The 23,462-nt window shown below is 37.2% G+C and overlaps 4 protein-coding genes across 4 annotated transcripts in view; 3 read left to right on the forward strand and 1 right to left on the reverse strand.

Moving 5' to 3' along the window:
• The first annotated feature begins 3,758 nt into the window (after positions 1-3,758).
• Positions 3,759-10,979, forward strand: LOC101309299 (condensin complex subunit 3-like). Its single transcript, XM_004289540.1, has 12 exons — positions 3,759-4,112; positions 4,449-4,652; positions 5,010-5,155; positions 5,535-5,803; positions 6,434-6,531; positions 6,924-7,071; positions 7,148-7,587; positions 8,108-8,622; positions 8,703-8,767; positions 8,832-9,121; positions 9,899-10,160; positions 10,660-10,979. Exons 1-12 carry the CDS (start codon positions 3,759-3,761, stop codon positions 10,977-10,979), a joined length of 3,111 nt encoding a protein of 1,036 aa, XP_004289588.1.
• A 3,010-nt stretch (positions 10,980-13,989) lies between these two features.
• Positions 13,990-15,532, forward strand: LOC101306860 (nudix hydrolase 17, mitochondrial-like). The gene is made up of 5 exons (XM_004288571.1): positions 13,990-14,186; positions 14,461-14,578; positions 14,679-14,762; positions 14,873-15,001; positions 15,113-15,532. Exons 1-5 carry the CDS (start codon positions 14,095-14,097, stop codon positions 15,266-15,268), a joined length of 579 nt encoding a protein of 192 aa, XP_004288619.1. The 5' UTR covers positions 13,990-14,094; the 3' UTR covers positions 15,269-15,532.
• A 2,211-nt stretch (positions 15,533-17,743) lies between these two features.
• On the reverse strand, positions 17,744-19,206 carry LOC101305986. The gene is made up of 4 exons (XM_004288568.1): positions 19,077-19,206; positions 18,864-18,983; positions 18,581-18,683; positions 17,744-18,510 (listed from the first exon to the last, which is right to left on the reverse strand). The coding sequence occupies exons 1-4, from the start codon at positions 19,169-19,171 to the stop codon at positions 18,112-18,114; spliced, it is 717 nt and encodes a 238-aa protein (XP_004288616.1). The 5' UTR covers positions 19,172-19,206; the 3' UTR covers positions 17,744-18,111.
• Positions 19,207-23,354: 4,148 nt separating this feature from the next.
• The window catches only part of LOC101309592 (cysteine-rich repeat secretory protein 60-like), a 1,467-nt gene continuing 1,359 nt past the window's right edge, over positions 23,355-23,462 (forward strand). The window contains exon 1 of the mRNA XM_004289541.1: positions 23,355-23,375. Coding sequence (XP_004289589.1) covers positions 23,355-23,375 — 21 coding nt within the window. The remainder of the gene's footprint in view (positions 23,376-23,462) is intronic.

Here is a 23,462-nt window from a genome sequence, read left to right on the forward strand (position 1 = left end):
ATGAACCGAAAAATGTCCAAATGTAACATACTCCTAACCCCAGCCAGATGCCTCGATACCTCCTTACAGCCAACCTCAAGAAGAAACAACTCTACCAAACACTATACACCAAAACAATCAGCATATATGCAGTTACAACCAACCTCAAGAAGAAACAACCCTACCAAGCACTATACACCAAAACAATCAGCATATATGCAGAGCAACCTCCCTATTACATTGACAACAAGAAAACACCGACGTTAACACCAAACGTCCTTAAACATGACACCAAACATGACCACCAACGACACTAGCCAACCAACACCCTAAACCCTCGCTCAAGGGAGGGACGACAAAACAAACAAACTCCAAAACCAAACAGCCAGGAAAAACAGAAAAACAAAAACTAAAAAAGACCCAAACCTAGGCCCAACGAGGCCCAGGCCCAACCCCAGCCGTTAGACTCCAAAAGGCAGCCGACGAAAGAGATTCGACGACCTAAGTAGCAGTACTGCATTTGGCCGCCAGTCCGCCGCTCCGCCAACAACGCCGGCCACCATCAAAACTCAAGTCGTCTTTTTCCTCGTCCAAACACCTTACCTGATTTGCAGCAAGCGTACGTAGTAGGAACGATCGGCCTAGATTGAAAACAAACCGGGTCGCCCATAACCATCACACTCTCCCCTTCACCTCACACCGCTAAACCCGTCCCCCTCATGCCGGCGAGATCGAACGGCTACGCTCTCCAATATAAATGGTTCGATTTAAAAATATAAAATATAGAAGAGTAAATAACGAAGAGATTTTTTATGGAAGTATTTTGCAGCTTTTTCATGGGACATAAAAAATGATAGCTTAGCTAGTATTGGTCTTCAGCCTTGTAGTTGTAAGTTGGTGATGACAAAGATGACCTAGTCATAGTCACATACCTGGGCCTAGGCCTTGGCCTTGTTGTTGTACACTAGCAAAGCAGATAACAAGTAAACCAACAAAATATTTTTCACTTAAAGATTTTATCTGCTGTCCTAGTTGTGTTTGTCACTCTGTCTTTGGCCTATCCTATCCTATTTTGTAAAATTGGCATCTGGTGCCAAATTGGCAGGCTTTCCTTTCACTCCTTATATCCATGTATAGATAGCAAATAGGGGTATACGTATAAATACATGTATATAAGAGTAATTTACAGTAATCTCTGCAATGGACATTGGTGGTGGATGATAGTTACAAGAAGCAAAGTTTTGGGTTCTTTGGGTGGTGGTTGCCACCATTTCCAATAAAACCCAGTTGTCCATCTGCAATATTATTCCTCCTAGGCCAGGGAATATATTCATTCTACTTGTAACAATGTACTAGTTACACTAGTTTACTACCAATCGATGACCACAACGTACAAACTGAATTTCTGGCATTTTGGTTTTGATGCCAAACACTGAGACAGAGGGTACTACTAACTAGGAACATGATGCTCCTAATCCTGGAAAATAAACTTTTGCCTGATTTGCCAGGTTCTTAGTTTAGGCCAAATCCAATCCTATTGAGGTATATGCAGATTTAGTTCTCTTCTCTTAACAAGGCAAACTATGATGCCAAAGTAACTTGACAAGTTGTCATAGGCCCTTGCCTTTAAATACATAGTCATCAAAAGATATCGTTGCCATTAGTGAAAGAGAAGAAAAAAAGCGTATTGGAATACTGAGTTGGACCATCTAATTCGTGGAATCTATTTTCCATAGATATCATCTTGTCCACTAGTATGAAAAAAGCTTCGATCGAGTACAGAAGCTTTCTGGCTCATATATATATATATATATATATATATATATATATATTATGTAAAAATTAACAAAGTTTGATGAGACAGTTAGTGAGTAAAGGAATTTCGTATGATAATATAAGTAATGATAACACAGATGCAAAATGAATTTTCACAGATAAAATCACTATCAAGAACTAATTAATTAAACTTAGCAAAGCCATGTGGAAAACTCAGCAAAGGTTGGTTCAATTGCAAATGTTGATAATTATAAACTGAAGGTTGGTGCGCGCACCTTTACTGGGTCTCGACGGTTTCCATCTTCCATTTAAGGTCCACGCGCCATTTTTAGTCTCTTTTAAGCTACATAAATTTCCCTGTTGAACATGAATACTCCAATTTGTGCCATTTTTGCTATATATATATATATATTAACCATTTGACTCAAAAGTACCTAAAAATACAATTATAAGTTAAAAATGAACAAAATATAGGAAGTAACAAAGCTAAATGTAGATGATTATATATTAAAACTATGTAATTTTGTACTCAGCTGAGCTTCAAGCTCTAATTTTGTTGCTGAAATTGATAGATGAACAAAATTGGTTTCTTATTTGTGTGGAGACGGATTGCATGGAGGCTGTTCGGTTGGTTAATGGGGATTTGCTCATGAAGGAGTTCTAGAAGAGAAAGTGAAGTCTTTGCTGGAGATTGTTGGAGTGCAAAACATTGTTCATGTTCCTAGAAGTGCTAAGAGCAGATGCAGCATTGAGTTAGTTTGAGGGTTGGATCAAGTTAGAGGACTAAAAACGCAATCCACTAGGAAACAATTGGACCGGGTTAAACGTGGGTCCTATGTGAAGCCCATACCCGATTAAAGCATGGGATGAAGATTAACCTAGATATTAGTCTGAACCAATTTAACTATGGGGCCCAAATATGTGTTAGTTGGCCTACTGATGACAATGATTCTGCCACTTGCACCCAAACATGTCTTTAATTTGGGTCATTCGATCAAAATCTGATGGATCACTTTTAAAGGCAACCTACATTTTTTTTTCAAGTAACCATGTTTAATGTTTTTTTTTAAATGTGAATAGTTGTTGGTCCTCATATTGATCTCATTGTTGTATTGTACATTCGAGGACCAAAGACTAATTTGGATGAATAGTAGATTAACCTGGGTTGAAAATTACTCCAACCCAACAAAATGGGTGCATTTGCTCTAATGGGGTGGCTCATGCAATTGCAACTAGTGTAGCCCGACTTGAGGGGCATCATATTTGGTTAGGGACTGGGCCCGACTAACTCATAGATATCATTAATAGAGTGATAGACCCGTAACTTGTTCTCATAGTAGGGAAGCGAGTGGGACAATCTGTCTTCCACCAATAATTCATGTGTTATGTAATACTTTGTTCTCTTTGAATAAAATTTATTTACATTCTCAAAAAAAAAAAAGGGGACTCTATCATTGAGGGGGCTCTAAATCACATTAAATTCAGTAGCCTTTTGGTCCCTTGCTTTCCGAGGCAAGGTGAATCACTATTTCTCTTGTGTCGTATCTTTGAATTCTTTATCTTATCAACAATCTCCGTCAGACTATAATGTTTATAACTGTTGTAGGATACCTTTATTTTTAGTTTGGTAAGCTCATTGAATAAGTGCGTGACATGTTTTAAGTGAACATACCTTATTCCCATTTTGTTTGGGAGATTTGTAAGTACAAGTTATAAGAGGTGTGTTAATAACAAAAAATAGTGTGTTAATAACATCACCCTGTGATTAATAGTGAATGTCCTTTTAATAATAATAAAAAAGTTTTGTCTTAAAAGTCAATGGACAAAGCCCAAATTGTTGTTATAACTGGGCTCTCATAAAAGTTGGGGATTGGGATCGACTTAGGTTTAAACTCGCGCTCGAATTCAAAAATCGAATCCCGAAGGCCGAAGCGTCGTACGTACGTAGTAGTACGTAGTAGAGAGAGAGAGAGAGAGAGAGAGAGAGAGAGAGAGAGGCAGCCATGGAGGAAGAGAAGCCTGTAATGCTCAAGATCGCTCAAATCCTGGACGAGGCTCGCGCCTCCAACGCCATCCACCACCGGAAGTGCAAGGAGCTCTACGCCCTCCGCTCCAAAACGGCGTCGTCCTCCGTCTTCTTCAATTCCTTGTGCAAAATCCTACTCCCGCTCTTCGCCTTTCAGAGACGCGCTGCCTCCGCCGAGCGCGTCGTTCGCTTCGTCTCCGCCTTCGCTGCCGGCAGAGACCCTGACCAAGGCCACGCGGCTTTCTTGGACGAGTTCCTCAGGTTCCTTCTCACTGCTTCCACCGCTTCTAACCGGACGCCGAGGTTCCGCGCCTGCCAGATTATTTCCGAGGTAAGCCTTTTTGTTCAATTCTCGGAATTTCGATATGCAATTAGGGTTTCTCAATTTTATACTTTTTGTTACTGAAAATTGAAACTTGGTTTGAAGTTTCTAAAGGTTCATTTCCTTGAGGTATTTTTTGTTGAAGGTATTAAGTTTGAGCCGTTTTTAACCTGAGTTATGTAAGTAGCATTTGAATAAATCTTTAAATTTGAATCTATATGGTGAGAAGTCACTAGCTTCTTTGATGCTTGACTAGAGTGTTAATAATCTTCCCCCATGATTGCATTAGTTCTCGCACAGATATTCCGTGCCCCTCTTCGCATGATTAAAAGTTTGTTTTTGTAGATCATTATGCAATTACCAGATGATGCAGAAGTAAGCAGTGAACTGTGGGATGAAGTAATTGACTATATGATGTTGCGTGCAAGGGATAAGATCCCTGCGATTCGTACAGTTGCAGTTAGAGCTCTTTCACGTTTTGCAAGTGATTGCGAGAACAGTGATATTGTTGATTTATTTCTTGAGATGCTTCCTATAGAACAAATTGTGGTGAGTGCTCCTACTGGTTAAAATATATAAATGTTCTGTAGTGCAGTTGGTAAATTGAAGTACAATGCCTTTCTCCTTTTTGCTGTTCACAGACTTGAAAAACAATAACATACAACACTAGTATGCTTTTTAGGCACATTTCAGTATACTTTTTTCTTACTGAAATTTGAATTGTAATTTCTAGACACTCAAGAAAACTATTTTTCATATTTTTGTAATGCATCTGTTGTATTACTGATATAAAATAATAGAAATAAATATAATTTATTAATAATTATGGTTTATTACCCTCTTATGGATGTACTTATAACTCGGTGGAAACTTGTTGCTTATTATCCAACATTTGTACTTCTGCAGGAGGTCCGAAAGACAATAGTGCTATCTCTACCTCCTTCAAATGCAACTGCTCAAGCAATCATTGATTGCACATTAGATGTCAGTGAATCAGTGCGAAAAGCAGCATACTGTGTTCTAGCCAGTAAATTTCCTCTTCAAAGCCTCAGGTAATCTTATGGTTCAATGCCAATTTAGTACTCTTTTTGAACCTCTTTCAGCTATATTCCAATAGCTGATGGAAAACATGGGGGATGCTACTACAGTTTGGAAATAGAAAAAAAGCTAATCAAGTAGAATGAACATGTCTAAATGGGAAAAACGAGGGAAAATATGGGAGAATAGTTTGATTTACTCTTATATGAGTAATGATCATTTTTAGTCCTTTGTTTTTTTAACAACGGAGACTCTTTTAAGTACTGTATTGGCATACATTTGCTCCGTGTATTACAATCAGCAACTATATTATCTATGCTTTAAGTGGAATTTGTCTTCGTTATAAAAAGAAACTTTTGATTTTTTCCTCACTGTCATTTGGTTGATTTGTAGTATCAAGCATAGAACATTAATTCTTCAGAGGGGACTTGATGATCGTTCTCCTGCTGTTTCAAAGGAGTGTCTGAAATTAATGAAAGATGAATGGCTAAATAAGTGCTGCAATGGAGATCCTTTAGTACTTCTCAAGTATCTTGATGTGGAAACCTATGAAATGGTTGGGGAGTCTGTAGCAGGGGCCTTGCTAAAAGGTGGTGAAATTAGAGTACCTGAAGGTGACAGTATCCGGCAGTACATATCGTCTAACAGTGAAAGAGCTCAAGGTGTGTTACAGTTCTCCAATATTTTTTACGAGTTAAATGGCTTCTTTTTAAAGATGCTTGTTTTTAAATGTCTGAAGGTGTAGGACTGTAGGTGCTGGTCTTCTTGAGAACTTGAACATCGTTTTCACTAACTGGTCTAGTCTTGTTTTGTTTTCTTGTTATTATTGTTTTTCTTTTCAAAGTCTTTCCATTTAGACTTTGCTGAACTTATATATTAGTTTTGGATGTTCTTCTAGTTTTGATTATTTTGAGGAAAAAGTGATACGTATATATATACATATGTATATACAGTTATAAATTCCATTTCCAATCTCTGATGCACAAAAATCGATTTAAGCCTCAAAGGTCTCATCTAACTATATAAGTTGGTGATCTGTCTTGTCACAACTCACAAATTCTAACTACATTGATTTAGCTATCTTTTGTACACTTCTATCTTTTGTACACTTCTGTACAAAATTACCTTTTAAACATGATTGTATCAGTTCATTGAGCTGATTTTTGGAACCCATTCTTTGAGTAACTAAACTGCTTAGGTGCTTTACCAAAGATTTGGAAAACATTATATAGAAATTTACATTAGAGAAGTTAGCCATGTTTTGGTGGTCATGCTTTTCAATCTAATTATAGAAGTCTCTGATTGGTGCACACCAAACATCCAACTGATGGAAGCGGAGGTTGCACTGTACTGGAGGATGATATGTAGGCACCTGCAGATGGCGGCACAAGTAAGTTTGCCTGTCACTTCCCTTTATTTTGTTTTATTTTATTTTTTATTTATTTCTGTGCTTTTCCTGTTAACTATTTGGTTATGTTTTACGTCCTACCATTCACTCACAAGAATAGAAGAGGAAGAGAGTTTGCTTGAGTAGTTTGGCACTTTGGCTTACTTATGCGAAATTAGAATGTTTTTCTTTTGCTTTGATTCCTTTACTATTAAGTGTTGATGTCATGTTATGTGTTAAAATTATAAATTAGAGTAGAGTTCAATGGGCATCCCTTACAAGTTAAGGGAATAATGTTGTTAGGAGTTCATTGATCTATTGTTGAAGTTAGATATATACTGAATTTAGTAAACTTGCTTTTTAGTAACTTAGAGTTGGAACTTGTACTTGGACAGGAGAAAGGTTCTGATGCTGCTTCTACAATGGGAACTGAAGCAGCAGTATATGCTGCAGAAGCTACAGACAACAATGACCTTCTGGAGAGAATTCTGCCAGCAACAATATCTGATTATATAGATTTAGTCAAATCTCACATTTGTGCAGGTGGGTGTAAGCTGCACTTGGTTAAGAATATTGATTATATCCAACTCCATATCCTAACTTGATAATATGCTTTTAGGTTCCAATTATCGCTTTGCATGTCGACAACTACTATTGCTTGGTGCAATGCTTGATTTTTCAGATACTTCAAACAGGAAGGTTGCTAGTACATTTGTGCTGGAACTGCTCCATAAGCCTTTCGACCATGAAGCAGATGAGTATGGGAACATGGTTGTTATAGGAGATGGCATAAATCTTGGTGGTGATCGAGATTGGGCTGATGCGGTATATGGGTTGGCAAGCAAGGTGCATGCTGCCAGTGGTGAATTTGAAGACGTTGTTCTTAGGGTTGTAGAGGAGCTTGCTGTCCCTTGCAGGGAGAGAACAGCAGATTTTATGCAGTGGATGCACTGTCTTGCTGTTTTCGGCCTTTGCTTAGAGAAGGCAAGATCATATCATTGGATCAAAGGGAGAGCTATTGAACCTACTGAACTGCTGCAATCTCTGTTGCTTCCAGCGGTATTGAACTTAATTTTTGTCACTTTTAAATGATAGAATCCTTTGATTTAATTCCTGCCGAATTCTTAAAGACTTGGAAGTGACTGAATGAGTGTCTGGTTTTGGTTTTAAGTTGTTGTATTGTTTCGTCTTCTGCTGAAGAGATAGCAGGGTGGCTAAATTTTAGAGTGATTTTTTTTTTTTTTCCAAAATTTATTGTAAGATGCTGTTAGGGAAAAGTGAAATGCTAAGGTTCAATTATCTATGCAACTTGCGTTTGTAATAAATCTAGATCCTAGATTCAAATAATCCTGAAATATACTCTTTTATGAACTGATGCAACTTACCCAATGAATATGTGCTTAATATGGTTTGATATGTGATGTAGCATTATGAATTTCTGGATAGAGTTATTTTTGTTTTTTTGTTTTTTGTTTTTGTTCTTCATCTCTATCTCCACGGACCACTTAACTGCTACTGTTGTTTTTTTATTTTATTTATTTTGAATGAATTACTACTTTTCTGTATTCTGAATTTGCAGGCAAAACATTCTCACTTGGACGTGCAGAGGATTGCAGTTAGGTGCCTTGGCCTTTTTGGGTTGTTAGAGAAAAGGCCTAGTGAGGAACTAGTAAAGCAGTTAAAGCTATCTTTTGTTAAGGGCCCTGCTCCAATCAGCATATTGGCTTGTAAGGCATTGTTTGATCTTGGAATGTGGCATCAGCCTCAGGAAGTTGATTGGACTATGGGCCAGAACATTTCATCACAACTTCAAGACTATGAGATGTATTCTTGCCCCTTAGACATTTCTGAAATGGATGGGAACTCGAATCCTAGATTGCTTGATCTTTTGTATGCTGGACTCATTAAGGATGATTGGGACAATTCTGTAGCAAGTGAAGACAATGAGTCTGTTCAAGGTGCTCTTGGGGAGGGCTTTGCGAAAATCCTTCTTCTAAGTGAGAATTACCAAAGCCTACCTGCTTGTTTAAATCCTTTGCTTTTATCCAAGCTCATCACCTTGTATTTCAGCAATGAATCTAAGGAGTTGCAGAGGTAGCTTGATTTGTGCCTTCTTTGTACCTTTTTATTTTACTATTGAATCCTCCTCACTGATCACATTACTTTTTATCCAGGTTGAAACAGTGCTTATCTGTGTTCTTCGAGCATTACCCTTCCCTCTCGGCCAATCACAAGGAAAGTAGTGCACTTGGTTGCAAATGTTGTCAAATTAATTTTTTATTAGTCTATGGCCTGAAATCAAGTGGTTACCTGTATGCAGAAGTGTATATCGAAGGCTTTCATTCGGGTCATGCGTTCTATGTGGCCTGGTATCAATGGCAATGCTGGAGGTTCTGCATCTGTGGTGTCTAATATGCGTAAACGTGCAGTCCAAGTATCACGTTTCATGCTGCAGATGATGCAGGCTCCTCTATATGCAAAGGAGTCTGAGGAGCAGAGAAACACTAGGGATCAACCAGAAGTTATAGATGGCACCATGGAACCTCCACTAGAGAGTGGGGAGGAAGGGCTTGCAATACGTATAGCCACAGAGGTAAATTTGAAACTATGGAATCGAATTACTCATACGATATGGTCAATTCTCGACTTTGACCCATAGCTAGAAGTTAATATTTCAGTTCTCCTAATTTTCCAAAATATTCCATGTACTGAAGCTGTTCTTTTAGACCATACATACTGAGGGAGGTTTTATTTGTCCCATTCGAGATACTAACCCTTCTTAAAAAACACTTAAATGGCTTTGCTAAAGATGGAAATCTACTTTTAAATGCCTGAAGCATGTCAGATCTTATTGTTTAAGAACAGGGTAGAAAAATAAGCCAAGACATTACCAAAGAGGAATAGAAAAGGAGGCAACTATCTTTCAGAAAGAGGATTTTTTATGCCGTCACTTATTACCATAATGCCATAGTTTATTGTTTTACCTAAAGATGAATACTGAGAAAAAATAGCCACCTTTTCCGACATCATATTCGATCTGTCTGAATGAAACATAATGAATCAGCCTAAGATTTCTTTATGATAACCATAGGTTGTACACTTGTACTCTTTACAATTTTTTGGTCAGTATTTTTGACAAAAAAAAAAACGTTATGTGGTAAATTGAGGCAATTTCACTACAATTCCAAAACTTAGTTTCGCAATCTGATGTACTTTGGATGGTATGTATTTGCATATATCCTAAATTTTTTAGGATAGATCACTGTAGTACTTGGGTTAAAACATGCCATCAGCACTGGCTTTAGGCCCTCTAATTGAAGATTTCTGCAACCTTAAACTTATGAATTACTTGGCTTTCTGCTTTATACAGGTGGCAGCCTTCCCCACAAAAAAGACTCCTGCAGAGAAGTCATATGTGTCAGCACTATGTAGGATACTTGTCTTACTTCAATTTCGGTCATCAGAACAAGAAGCAATCCAATTAATGAGGAGGCTTTTAAATCCTGTAGCCGAATCTGTATCGGCAGAGAAAGATCTTGTGAAGGAGTTAAAGCGAATGGCTGACCGCCTCAAGGCATTAGATAAACATCCTGACCAGGAAATGTCACAAGATCAAGCTAATCTTATATTTGGTAAATCCTTACTGTTTTTTTTTTTTTTTTTTTTTTTTTCCTAGAATTACTGATCTCTTCATGTATTAAGTCTAGAAATATGATTTGAAGTTTTTTTAATTACTGAGATATGTTTTGATCTCTTCATGTATCCCTATTCTCAATCCTATCATTTCATTCTTTGCAATACTATCAGTATCCCACTTCTTTGAATGTTTTCTTTTGTCTGGACAAGGTTTTTTTTCTTCTTTTTCCTGTTTGCACAAGTTTAGTTTTCTGCATGTGAAGTGTCGTGTTGGCATATTGTGGGTCAATATAACTTGTGCAAGTAAACAGGAATATATTCATCTAAAACATATGCTAGGTGTTTTTCACTGCTGAATTTATGTTGGCCTGCTTGCGTGCAATCACTTGACCATATTTTGTTTGGGGACTGCTAACTCTATTTTCCTCTTGTTTGGGACTGCTAACTCTTCTACTATTAAAATTTCCATAATTTCTCTTGTTTTATGTTTTGTAGGAAGGTTAGCACTAAAATTCAACTTGGAGTCACACATATCAGCAGAAATGCCTCAAACCCCAGCTCCATGCTCAAGCAGACCAACAAGTAGCAGAAGACAAATCAGGCAAGAGGAGGAATCTTCTGATGAAGATAGTTCCCCCACCTCTGTTGTTCCCAATAGTGTTGGGGCTATGAGCTCTCGTTCGCAGAGAGTAAGCAAGACTGCAGCACTGAGCAAGATAACTACTGCCATTAGAGCCCCCACAATTGCGGAAGATGATGAAGAGGAAGAAAGCTCAGGGGTGACATCTGATGACGATTCTGATGGCTCTGATTAGTTTCCTTAAATTGTTTGGGTTGGCATGTTAGATTTATCCATTAGCTAGTGCAATGATCATTGCCTGAATTGTATGGTCTGATGAGTAGGTTTGCGGATTTTGTACAGATGTGCACATTAAGAGTCGAGAGATGTATTTTGGATGGTCTGCACTCCGTTCACTGGTATCCATCAAGATTTTAGCTACTTGGTTTACCATGATATTGTGTCTGTCGCTTGTTGTAGCTTTCAAATATTTGGCTGAAAAGCATAGAAGTATGGTATCATTATTTGCTCTTTTGTGGTCCTCATTATGCAACATCTCTTGGTTAATTGGGTTCTGAAAACCAAGTCCTGTAATGATTAACAGATGCCAATCAGATCTCATCATACAGACCACATGAAATCCAGACCACCATTGAGGCTCAATCCAAGAAAAGAGCCATGGTTAGTTAACTTTTATCCGTTCGCTCTTTGATGACTTGTTTACTTATTACAAGTTCTATAGAAATAAAGAGTGAAAAGTATAGATGAGTGTCTCCTTCTTGCGAGCCCCATTACCTTGCTATGAATAAAGTCACATCTAAAATGGTTATGCAGAACGTATCGAACAAATATTGATATGAAAACTAGACGAGCAACTAAACAACTAAAAAGAAAGCAAACACAATGAAAACAAAGATTTATAGTGGCTCACTATTCACTAAATCAATATTTCTGATCTATGTCCATTTACCAATTCATCAAGACATTTGACTATGATCAATTAGAGAAAATACAACTACAGTTTATTGATAAACTCTCTCTACTCGATTCAAACCCCAATACACCCCAAGATCTCTGCAATTCAATCAGAATAGTAGCAATATTCACTTCTCAACCAATTACAATGTAGCTTTGACACTTCCTGGCACATCAGATCTTTTATAAGAGAGATTGCTCACCTTTCTGATAGTTTTGACAACATTTTCTATACCCACCCACTTCTTACCTGTTGCGGTTGCTACTTCTGGTCATGGTCTTCCGTCCCCCAACTTGTGGATGAAGATGCTCCCTAGTTCCTGTTTTATGGCGTTTCGCTTAGCTTTCGTTGCCCAAGAGGCATCTCGTTGTGATTTCCTTTCGTTTCACTATAAAAAAAATAAAAATAAAAAATAAAATAAAATCCAATTACAATGTAACTTTCACAAAACTTTTAAGCTTTATCTTGAATATAGCAGTGATAATTTGTACAAAAGGAGTGGCGTTTTTGGTTTTTATTTGTTTCTCCGTACACATCACAGACAAGGTAAAACATAAGTGTAGTTAAGTTAAAAAATTATAAAGATAGTAACAATTATGATTTATCATTATGAATATAAATCGTTTATCTATTGATTTGATTTAGTTAAGGTACTTGGCATGCTCTTTTTCTAGAAATGCAGGCCTCTTATTTCGATTAACACTAGAGTACTGGAGGCGTGAGTAGTCGTAGCACTCACCAACAATTGAAAAGACAAAAGCCATTTGGAAAGTTTTCGATTCATTTAGAAGGTCGGCCAAAAGTTTTGAGTGCCTGGTGGGTAAGGTTTCTTCCACGAACAAACCTTTATTAAAATAGTCTATGGAAACGACACCATAACCATGACACACCAACGACACGACCCTAACACCAACCTACAAAAACCTAAATCCTCGCTAAAAGAGGAGGCCAACACCTTCACTAAAAGAGGAGGGACCACTCGCACAACGTAAACCTAACCAAAAGTGACTAATTAAGAGTGAATAATAGCGTCATTTTAGTATACCAATATCTTACAAAAAAACTAAAAAAAACGTGAAGTTGACTTGGGGTTGAGCCTAGTCAAGCCAGTGGCCGGATCCGCCACTTGTTGTGACGGATGAGTACGTCTTCGAATTTGATCCTACTTTAAAAATCTAGCTAGTCATTTTTGCTTTGGGATGGTAAGTATTCTTTTGAAATTATTGGCTTGAAAATACAGTGTTATATATATATATAAATAAATGGGTTATAAGCCCGCAGTGCCCTTCCAATGAGGGATCCTTTTTTTTTGTTCATTTATAGGGATAGATCATTTGACGAACTTTTCGATCACAAAATCAAATCTCCACCGTTCAGTTCGTTGGGCTATATGAGTAGATCACTTCTGTAAATTTTCAAAAAATTTGGTGATGGTTAAGTCATCCAAATGAGGGATTTATTTTTAATGATTTTGAACGGTGTAGGTTTGACATAAGTGCTAAGCTTTTAGTTTTAATCTCAACCATCCAAGCCCTTTAAAAAACAGATCTAATGGTGTGAGCCTATCCCTAGAAATGAACAAAAAATGAATCCCTCATTAGAAAGGTCCTGTGTATATGCCCGTATTTATTTCGAAAAGAAAGTAAATGGTAAATAGTTGTGTAAGTAAAAGAAGTATGGTTGATAACAAAGCGAGGAAAAATGTGAAGTTATGTGTCATAGACACGTACACCTCGAATGCGTGCCACAACCTTCATCAGATACAAACAAAACAATGAAATGGTCCCAATCAAAATGGTCCCCATTTCCGACTTGCCGTTTGCCTCTAAATCACCCTCTTATCCGTCTCTCCCCTCTTATCCATTATGTCTACAAATCTAAATTTATCAAAACAAAACGTCATTTCTACTTATCTTTCCAAGAGGACAATTATAACAGGTAAAATGAAATTTACCTGATGAAATGGGATCTTAGAGGATTACTCTGAAAAATTATAAGGGTAAATTTTAGTAAAAATAATAAGATCTGAAGGATTACGATAATTAAACGAGCACATTGAAACGAGGTGGTCTGCCTGCTGGAAGGGGGTGGAAGCGCAGAAGTAAATAATGCTACTCAATTGTTTTCCCATTAACATATTAGGGGGTGGTTCAGCTGTCCTTCTCGGGATACCAGAAAACACAAGACATCCTAAACCAAGGCCAATACTTCATTTCCTAATCACTGTCACCACTAATAATTTACCATTTTCTTATTTTATACCATGGTTTTGATTTCCAAGGAAGAAAAGAAAAAAAAAGGATTCTGTTCCTTCTGTTTTAATTGCTTATTATATAAGGAAGACCCCGGCCTGCTGGTTTCGTTTAGCTCCAAAGAATCTCTTGTATCCGTAACCATGGTAGCTGTGGTATCATCTCAAGAAAACATGGTTTCTCGCACAGGAAGGCACCTGCAGCGCTACAACAAAGGTCGTCGCCAAGTCGTAGGGTTCGTCTCCATCTCTCTCTCTCACTCTCTTTACTCCATATTTACAAGCTCATCACTTCTTTTTTCCGAATCATTGATTGTTTATGGATAGAGGATTTATATTAGTAGTGCATTGCTTAACTGTTAGTGAAGTTGGGTTTACTTAGATGACACGGTAGGGATGATTTTCACTCTAACAGTAGCTGGCTGGAAAATACTAACTGATAAAGGAGAAAAACTAACCGACATTCATCTATATATGCTTGGTTACTGATGGAGGTCACTACTGTTGCAGATGTATTCCATATAGATACAAAATGGCCAAGCAGAGTCTCTCAAAGGATGATGGTGCAAAAGAACTACAAGTTCTTGTGATTACTTCACAAAAGGGCAAAGGGATGCTCTTCCCTAAGGTACCCAAAGTTACTTGTTCAAAACAGTTGCTCTGGTACTATTCGAGTTCTTGCACTCCATTGAATCCAAATCACTCAGTTTTCAATTGACTCATAACAGGGAGGGTGGGAATTAGATGAATCCAAGGAAGGGGCAGCCTCTCGAGAGACGCTGGAGGAAGCCGGGGTGCGAGGAACCATTGAGGTTAGTGTGCAGTGCGCTTTCTTTTGCTACTAATTTGTTAAGTGGTATTATTCACTGATCAGTACAGTATTTGGTATTTTTGTTACTTAACTGTGAGTTTCTTTTTCCAGTGTGAATTGGGTAAGTGGAGCTTCAAGAGCAAATCCCATGATGCTCACTATGAAGGTTACATGTTCCCATTACATGTTCAGGAGCAGTTAGATTTCTGGCCAGAGAAGAATCTGCGCCAAAGAATATGGGTATGCATGAACAAATTAACTGATAGAAGTGCATTTCTTTCTGTTTAGTCATTCATGACCTTGTTTTGTTCAAATTGCTGATTATGTGTGTTGTGCTTGTGTTATACATAGATGAGTGCACAGGAAGCAAGAGAAGTTTGTCAACACTGGTGGATGAAAGAAGCCTTGGATAGATTAGTAAATCGGCTCACATCTCAACAACAACAACAGCAACATGAAGACCAAGAATTAGGCCCTGTTCTTAAATCAATGAGGGCCAGTCTGTGAGATATAGCTGTACAGGAAAGAAGTGTTGATGATGAACACGAGTATTTTGCTTTTGCTTCTTAGGGTACTTAGAAAAGATTTAGGCAGAGCAAGAGAAAAGAGCTTGTTCTTGTATTGGTGGAACTCTAATTCCTCAAACAAATCATGTTTTGAGGAGAAACTTGATTTGAGGTCCTTGTGGATTTAGAAACATGTTCACTAAATCTGGACATGAATTTTGCTTCTAATGATAAGATATTGGCACTCCCAATAATGCCACAACTCACATCTCAATCGTTAATTATTGTCGCATCGACTTTCCTTCACAACTCATTGGAGTTCTGAACATGAATGATGGCAAAAATTGAACCAAGCAGTCCTCACAAAAGGTTGTGTACTTGAAGGATATGCAAATGAAAGTAGAGAAATGCTTATAATAAAACATATGCCTCTGCAAGTGCTACACATAATACAACAATTGATATGCATGCCATGCCTTTTCTGGTCCAAAAGATCACCACTAATAGATTTGGCTATTTACTTCATCAGTTTCTTCAAAGGATACACATCAGTGCAACTATCTGCAGCAAGTCTTTTAAGTGATTAATCTTAAAATATGGAACAAGGTTCGATCAAGAGTCTGACTATTTTAGAAATGGCCAAGATGTTTGGTAGCTCTTTGACGTTAAAAATCTGGATACTAAGAAGTAAGACCTCTGTATCTAAAGGTATTAATCGTGTCTGCTTATTTCATCCGGTGTATTTGAAGTGGCCCAACAAATTCATATAAATAACTTCTCCATGCTACCAAATATTGCTTGGAACCTAGTGTGTGAAGCTAGATGTAGCCCTTCCAGGAGGACAGGTTCTTTCATCTTGTGAGCCTCCTCCAAGGCTATTTGATAGATGAGAGTCTACGGCTGCTTAGAACTTGCATCCATTTGACAAAGTAAAAACAGAACAGAAATGAAGATGAACAACAAAAATAGTTTCCAAACAAATCAAATCCAAATTCTGTCCTAAATTGATCTTGTAGGATGATTATTTCTTACAAAGGTCTGGTCTACGTTTTGCTACTCATCCATGGAACCTGTTTGTACTTTGTCCACAAGTTGGTATCAGGCGACTGTAAGAAATTTGAATATCAATAGCAACAACTACACATTGTGGCTCAATTATGAACTGCTACCAATAACACTCGTATATGCCTTCCTAAATCTCCCAGACATGGATGTACATCTCTGTTCCATTTCTACTCATGTTGTAAAGCACGGAATCCCAACATGTAGATCAAAACACTTATTCACCGAACTTCACTGAAAACACTCATGTATGCCTCTACTGTTTTGAGTATTTGAGACGTTTGTAGATGCTAAAGGCGGTTCTGATCCTTTCACCGGCTTCAATCCTACCCGGAAATGTTATCATATCAGCAAAATCATGTGCAAGCCACCAGGATACAAGTACAATACATATTTCTACCCCTGTTCTTCTAAACAGCACAAACAGCAGAAGAACAACTGGCAGGATTCATAAGATCTAAGTAGGTTGTTTCTCACTATCTAATATTCTCTTCTTGGTAACTAAGATTGTATCCATTTATGACATAGGATTCAAATACATAAACTAGTACATCATCAGGTAGCCTAAATAGTTTTACTTCATCAACTAGACACCCATTGAAAACAAGAAATCACAAAGGATCGCAAATGCTCCTTTCTATTGGACTACCAGAGAACTTGGCGATTGCAAGTGGTTTAAATGAGTCATGGATGAAGTGACAGATATGGATCACAAAGTAAAGCAATGCATTTCTAATATTTTCAGAACATAGTTATATCGCCTTAGGGATGTACTTCCTGACTCTCTTGTGCTTTTCTCTTACAGGGTCAGACTTAACTTCACCAATACCTTACGATTGTCTACAAAGAGGGTGACGCAAGGTTGACTCTAATCACCATGGTCCAAGCTCTCAACCATGCCAAACATGGAGTCGACATCCTATCTGTGACCAGAATGCGATAACGGGTGACTACATTGCTAAGCCATAAATGACCTTTCAACATTAATGCTTTGCAGGCTATGACTCATTTTGCTAGACCTTATTGGAAATAAGTGTTTTACAATGATAGCTTCCAAGCATCCAGCTTCGACAGTAAGTGAAGATAATATTCTTGTCAAATCAAGAATTCAAAATAAACTGAATCTAACAATTCGTTATTTTGTGGGGATATTCTACTGTGGGATGCCAAATGCTGAAGATGCTATTACTTGAGCCCAGTCACAAGACATAGACACGCTTTGAATCCCACAAGGAGTACTTTTAAAACTAGGAACTTAGAAAAAGATGACAGCTATCTTTTTGTAATCATTCTGATTATCCATAGACGAAAATGATCATATATGTACATTGATAGTAGCTCAGAAAGATGTAAATGTAATTATGTACCATATGTATAAAGAGATATGGAGTTTCAGTAGAACATGAGAAAAAGGTTAAATAATTCATGATCTCCAACTATTTATTTCCAAAAGTTCATACATGAAGTATTATGTTGATTGCCTAAGATAGTACCCAAATCACATAATCAAGACGTATCCTACTACAGCTCTTAACCATTTTATCTTGCAGAAAATCCCATAATCTTCTGAAAGATTGCTGCAATTAGCAATCAGTGAGATCCACATTTTTTTTTGTAACTTCAAAGCATGTAAGCATGTAAACCAACAATGCAACAGCATGGCAAATCATGCAAGGACAACTACTGGAAAAAAATAAAAAATCTTTGGAAGAAATCTCAGGAACTAACCAAACCAAGGAGGCTGACTAACCAAAATTATCTCAACTGATGACGCTTCAAACGTTACCAGACACCCCCACCAACACTACGCCCGCCAGCAACATCGCCTTGGCCACCCCAACCACCACCGCCACCACCACTACCAGCACCATTGCCACCCCAACCACCACCACCCTGACCCCCACTGCCACCACCAGCCGAACCCCCACCCCCACCGCCACCCCAATCCCCTCTCATTCTGTCCTGATCCTCAATTGCTTTTTCATCTTGCAGTTTCCTTAAAATCTGGCGAATCCTTGGATTGTAAAAACGGTCATAAACATGCTTTTTCTCTAGAACTTGTATCTCCTTGAGAGCACTGGGATATGGGTTGGGAGGAAGCTTCTTTCCTTGTTGACGTGCAATTTGCTTCAACGCAGCATATGCCTTCTTCTTTGCCTTCTTCTCTGCTCGGTATTCCATCTAGAAGAAACAACAGTCAGAAGGTACTAAAAAGAGCATATATTTGAGGATAGGAAATACATATACATACATCAGCTACCGCCATTGCTTGCTGTTCAGAAACTCCCTGCTCCTTCAACTCAAGCACCCGAAGACCAAATATACGAGCTGGAGGATGATCAAAAGCAGAAAACCTGTTCAAACATAATGCCTGAGTCAGGTTGAGCATTGATTTCTGAATTACCACTCACGCCAATCATCCACAGAGGTCACAATATTAATATACTGCACACTGATAGGGTATAGTACATGAAATGGAGAGAGGACGACAAAAGGAATCTTTGTTAACAAAAATAAAAAGGGAAAAACTATACTTGATTGTGTCTTGATATTTGGATTCTGGATGTTTCTTAAAAAACTTGTTTACGTAAACATCCTCTGGGAGTGTGATCCTCTGAATTGCATCAGCACGAGGAAATGTTGGAGGCGGTGCTCTGAAAATTCCAAAACATCACAATTAAACACATAACGGTTAAGAGTTGCAAGAATAACAAAATAGTGAAAGAATGAAAGAAAGAGGGACATACTGTTCCATGGCTTTGTACCAAACAGGCTCGGCCTTGGCCAAGCCCTTGACCAGCTTTCTGGTTTTCGTAAGTAAATCTCCTTTCATGAACGACATCTTTGCTTCCCCTGAGTAAATCCAAGCAATAACTTTGTTTCACCTACAAACTAGAAAGCAGCAGATAAACTCAGTACAACCCTCTTAGTTGGTCGAGTCCAGCATTGGGATCCTATTATAACATTTCAATGTACAATGAGATAATAGATTGTAATAGACTGGTAAATTGTATGGTGTTGACTCACATCGAAACGTTAGTTCTTCCAAAAAAAAGTGCACACCTAACACTGTTTTGAATGACATTGAGAGAAGAAAGCACCCAATTTCCTTGAAGGTGTGTCATTTTTTACTTAAAAAATTCAATTTTCGATTTGATGGACAATTGAATGAAGAAAGATATCATACCCAATCTCAATTAGCTGCCAAATTTGAATTAAGAAACTGAGGAGTAGCAGAGATGGAAGATGAAACGTACCCGAGCTTGAAGAAGAACATTTGAGAAGGAGACCGAAGATTATGATGAGATAAACGAAGAGGAGAACGAGGAGATTCCTAGTCTCTCGAATCTGAGCTCGGCGACTGCAAGAGAGCGGCGGCGATTCGACTCTCAGAGAACTATACTGTTTTGATTTGTTTCACAGTAGGTGAGGTTTTTGAGTTTGAGTTTTCACTCCTACCATGTCATTTACCTCTACTCATTTTAGTTTTTTTTTTTTTTTTAAACTTCATTTTACTATTTTACAGCGGTCAAAATTGAACAACTTTTTTTTTTTTTTTGAGAAGAACGCTTCGTTTTTATTAACTCAAAATTTCATTATACACGGCGGTGTAAGTTAGAGGTCAATTGCCCGGTACCATTTGGTCTAGCAGCATAGTCTCTCATTAGTAAGTGGGAAGTTGTGAGCTTGACTCACGAAGTTGTAAATTTTTAGTTGTTTAACTGATCAAAAAAAAAGTTAGAGGTGAATTTGAACCTCGATTCGGTTTTAGGTTTTTATGATAGTGAATCAGGAAACACAGTCATGATCACCTGATCAGTAATTGACCAAGAGATTCATGCTTAGTCACATTTGGATGTAAATCCAATAGTAAGAAGAATTATTTTTAAGTAGAGTTGTTTTATTTTCAACCATTATATCTAAATCTAACAGTGATTGGTATGATAAATCTCTTAATCAGTAACTGACCAGCTGAACATTATTGATCAGAAACAAAACCAAACCAAATAGTTCGGCTTTTGCCCCGGTGTTATAATTTTGGTTTAACATGTAATATATAAGGTTTGCTTTTGTCTGTTCTAGTTTCAACTTGGGTTTTTTTTTTTTTTTTTTTTTTCTGTTTCAGTTTTGGAAGTCCACCCTAGTGCAAGTACATAAATGTATTTTGGTCATTCATAAATATTCATATGAGAGAACCATCATATATATGTATTAATGTCACATAATTTTACACATCCATATGTATATACATATGCAAACCGTGTACTGAAGACAAAAAAAACATTTTTATATACATACACAAACCATGTACTGAAGAAAAAAAACCGTTATTGGTGTTGTTTATCTCAATTATCACAGGTCAAACAGGTTATCATGATTTCGACCCCAAAAAAAGAAAAAAGTTTTCATCATGATTTCGACCCAAAATAGTTTTCATCATGTATCCACATTTCTATGGCTATGATTAATAGTAGTTATGACATGTTTACTAACTTGCAATTGCAATGAAATTGAGAGTGGCGGAATTGATTCCGGATAGGTAAATTCCAGCGTTTACTAACATATCAAGGTATTGGATTGGGTGTGGGTCTCACTAGCTTATCAAGAATAAGCAAGTGGTGGGGGGGGGGATGAGTATCAGAATCAAGCTTATGGAATCAACATTTTCTTCCCAAAATATCCTCACATAATTATAATATTTTCAAATTGCTCAACCTTAAAAAATTACAAACATTAATTCTAGCTTCCTTTCTTGTAAGGGTATTTTAGTAATTAAACTAGTTTTAATTCCGATTGTATATAGTAAGTAAACAACATCAATCGTAATTAGTTTCATTCATGTTTTAATTCTTTATGATAAGCAAAACAGTTGAATGAAATGAAATATTTCTCCTACCGATTCTTGTTGATACCAATTCATGATTATAATTTAATGGCTGGGATTGATGCTGACACTGTCTGAGTGTCAAAACATATAGCATGGAGGAATTTATGGGAGGGGATAGTAGACCAAGACAAAAGGCCATAAAATCAATAAGACATGAGTGAATTGAAAACTCATCCTTCCAGTAGTCCCAGTCCCCCCTCGTCATATAGTTTGGTTATGACTTATGAAACAAACAAAGCTTGCACCTCCACTGGTTCAGTCTTTTGCGAGAGATACGTTGCAAAGTAGCAAACAAAGAAAAAAGGGTAGGGATTTCACAAGGGTTTGTTGTGGTGTGGGAGCTTAAGCTCTAGGCATTAAATTCAGTATGTCCCATTCTTTACGATCGAGTTATTGTAGCCATGGAGAATTGGAACCCAATCTCATCGATCAGAATAATGCAGACACTTCGATTCACTAGAAATGATATCAACCCCTCATTTTATACATACATACATACGAGGCAATTGAAGGAAAAGAACATTAATCCTTTGATATATATGGTTCAATTTTTCAATGAAGTTGCTATGTTTTTGGCACAACGTACATTGTCATACTCTTGTTGAGTTAGGAGGCACTTTGATCGTAGTTTATCTAATTCGATAAGGTTTTATTTCTATTTTCTTTTCTAGCTGTTTTGATGAAAAATGAGAAGGTACATCAGTAGCTTTTTCTTTAGCTTGACACCAATGTGCCTAATATAAACCTAATAAAACTAACATTCTCATACGTATCAAACTAGCTAGTCATAATCCACGCTGGATTGGCATGCTAAGGTTGAATTGTGGCTTTAACTCAATTCTAAGAGTAATATGTATTATTAGATTTTAGTTTTGGTCGATGGCTTTATTAAGAAAAACTATTGAATTGAGAGCAGACGACTATACTACATGATTTCCTAATTAATGCCATAATCCTATCCTTGAATTCCTAATAATACCAGAATTCTATCATAGTCGACGAAATTTAAACGACAGACTTTCCGTCGACTAAAATCCTAGACGATGAAAAGTAGATCTTAAGCGACGAATCTTATCCGTCACCTAAGAGTTAAATCCTAGTAGTGTATCATGGAATCGTTCAAAGCAATGCAAGCACTGCGTCTGTTTTTTTGATAGTGTAAAAATTCATATGGAGGTTCTTAGGGCTCGAGGCAATAATTAAGTTGTTGAGAATATATAATACAGCAAGAGAACTTGCATGTTAAGAAAACAACATTTTTTTTTTCGACAATTAAAAATAAGTACGAAAAGCTAAAACACAAAACCCAGAAACCATCGTTTGTGTATATATACAGTACTGCTATCTAATTATCTATGGAACGCAGAGTTTGAAACAAACCGAGTCGAGCGTACTCAGGGAAAAGGATTTCTTCCTCTTTAAGTAAGATGTAAAAAAAAGCTAATAACAAGTGCGCAATAATATTGGTGGTGCGATTGACATCGTTGTGTTTCTGTCTTCACTCGGAAAAGGCCTATCATAATTCATATAAAAAGCCAAAGGACTCCCATGTATGGTCCATCTACAATTAAGTTCTAACAAAATGGAAAGAAAGCATTTTGCCCTTCTGCATGGACATCGATATATTGCTTATTATATGAAATAAAGAAGAATTAAATAATAATTGAGATTCAAAGTTAGACCATTATATATATTTGATCAAATTAATAGGTCGTATTGGCAACACTGCATCAATTAGTAATTCTTGTGTTTTATTTTCGCGTTTACTGTTCGAGTCATGATAACACTCTTGCTCAACAAACAAAAAACTAACAGTTTTGTGAATGTAAATTAATTATAATAGTTGCTTTCATTACAAAGAATTTCCTTCCAAACGGATCCGGAGAAAGCAGCACGTACGTAAACCATTTAATTCCCTCCAAAAAAGTGTTAATTTACTCAACTTAATTTCTTGATATGAAAAGAAGAGGAAGAACCTCGCTAGCTACTGTAAAAACTATCACTTTTACATATGCTTAATTAATTATCAAGTAAAATATCCATAAGAAAGTTTAATTTCTAGCATGTTCGTTTTATTCCTTTTATAACTAGCTAGGTTATTAAGGGAAGGGAAGGACTTCACCAGATCCAAACGTTAATGTTCCTTAAGCCAATTAATGTAGAGAGTGATTTCCATAACCTCTCTCCGTCTTTCCTCCTCTAGCTAGCTACATACACGTACACCAGAAGAAAAGAAAAAAAAAAA

The sequence above is a fragment of the Fragaria vesca genome, linkage group LG1, assembly GCF_000184155.1.
Source record: "Fragaria vesca subsp. vesca linkage group LG1, FraVesHawaii_1.0, whole genome shotgun sequence".
Classification (NCBI taxonomy): Eukaryota; Viridiplantae; Streptophyta; class Magnoliopsida; order Rosales; family Rosaceae; genus Fragaria; species Fragaria vesca.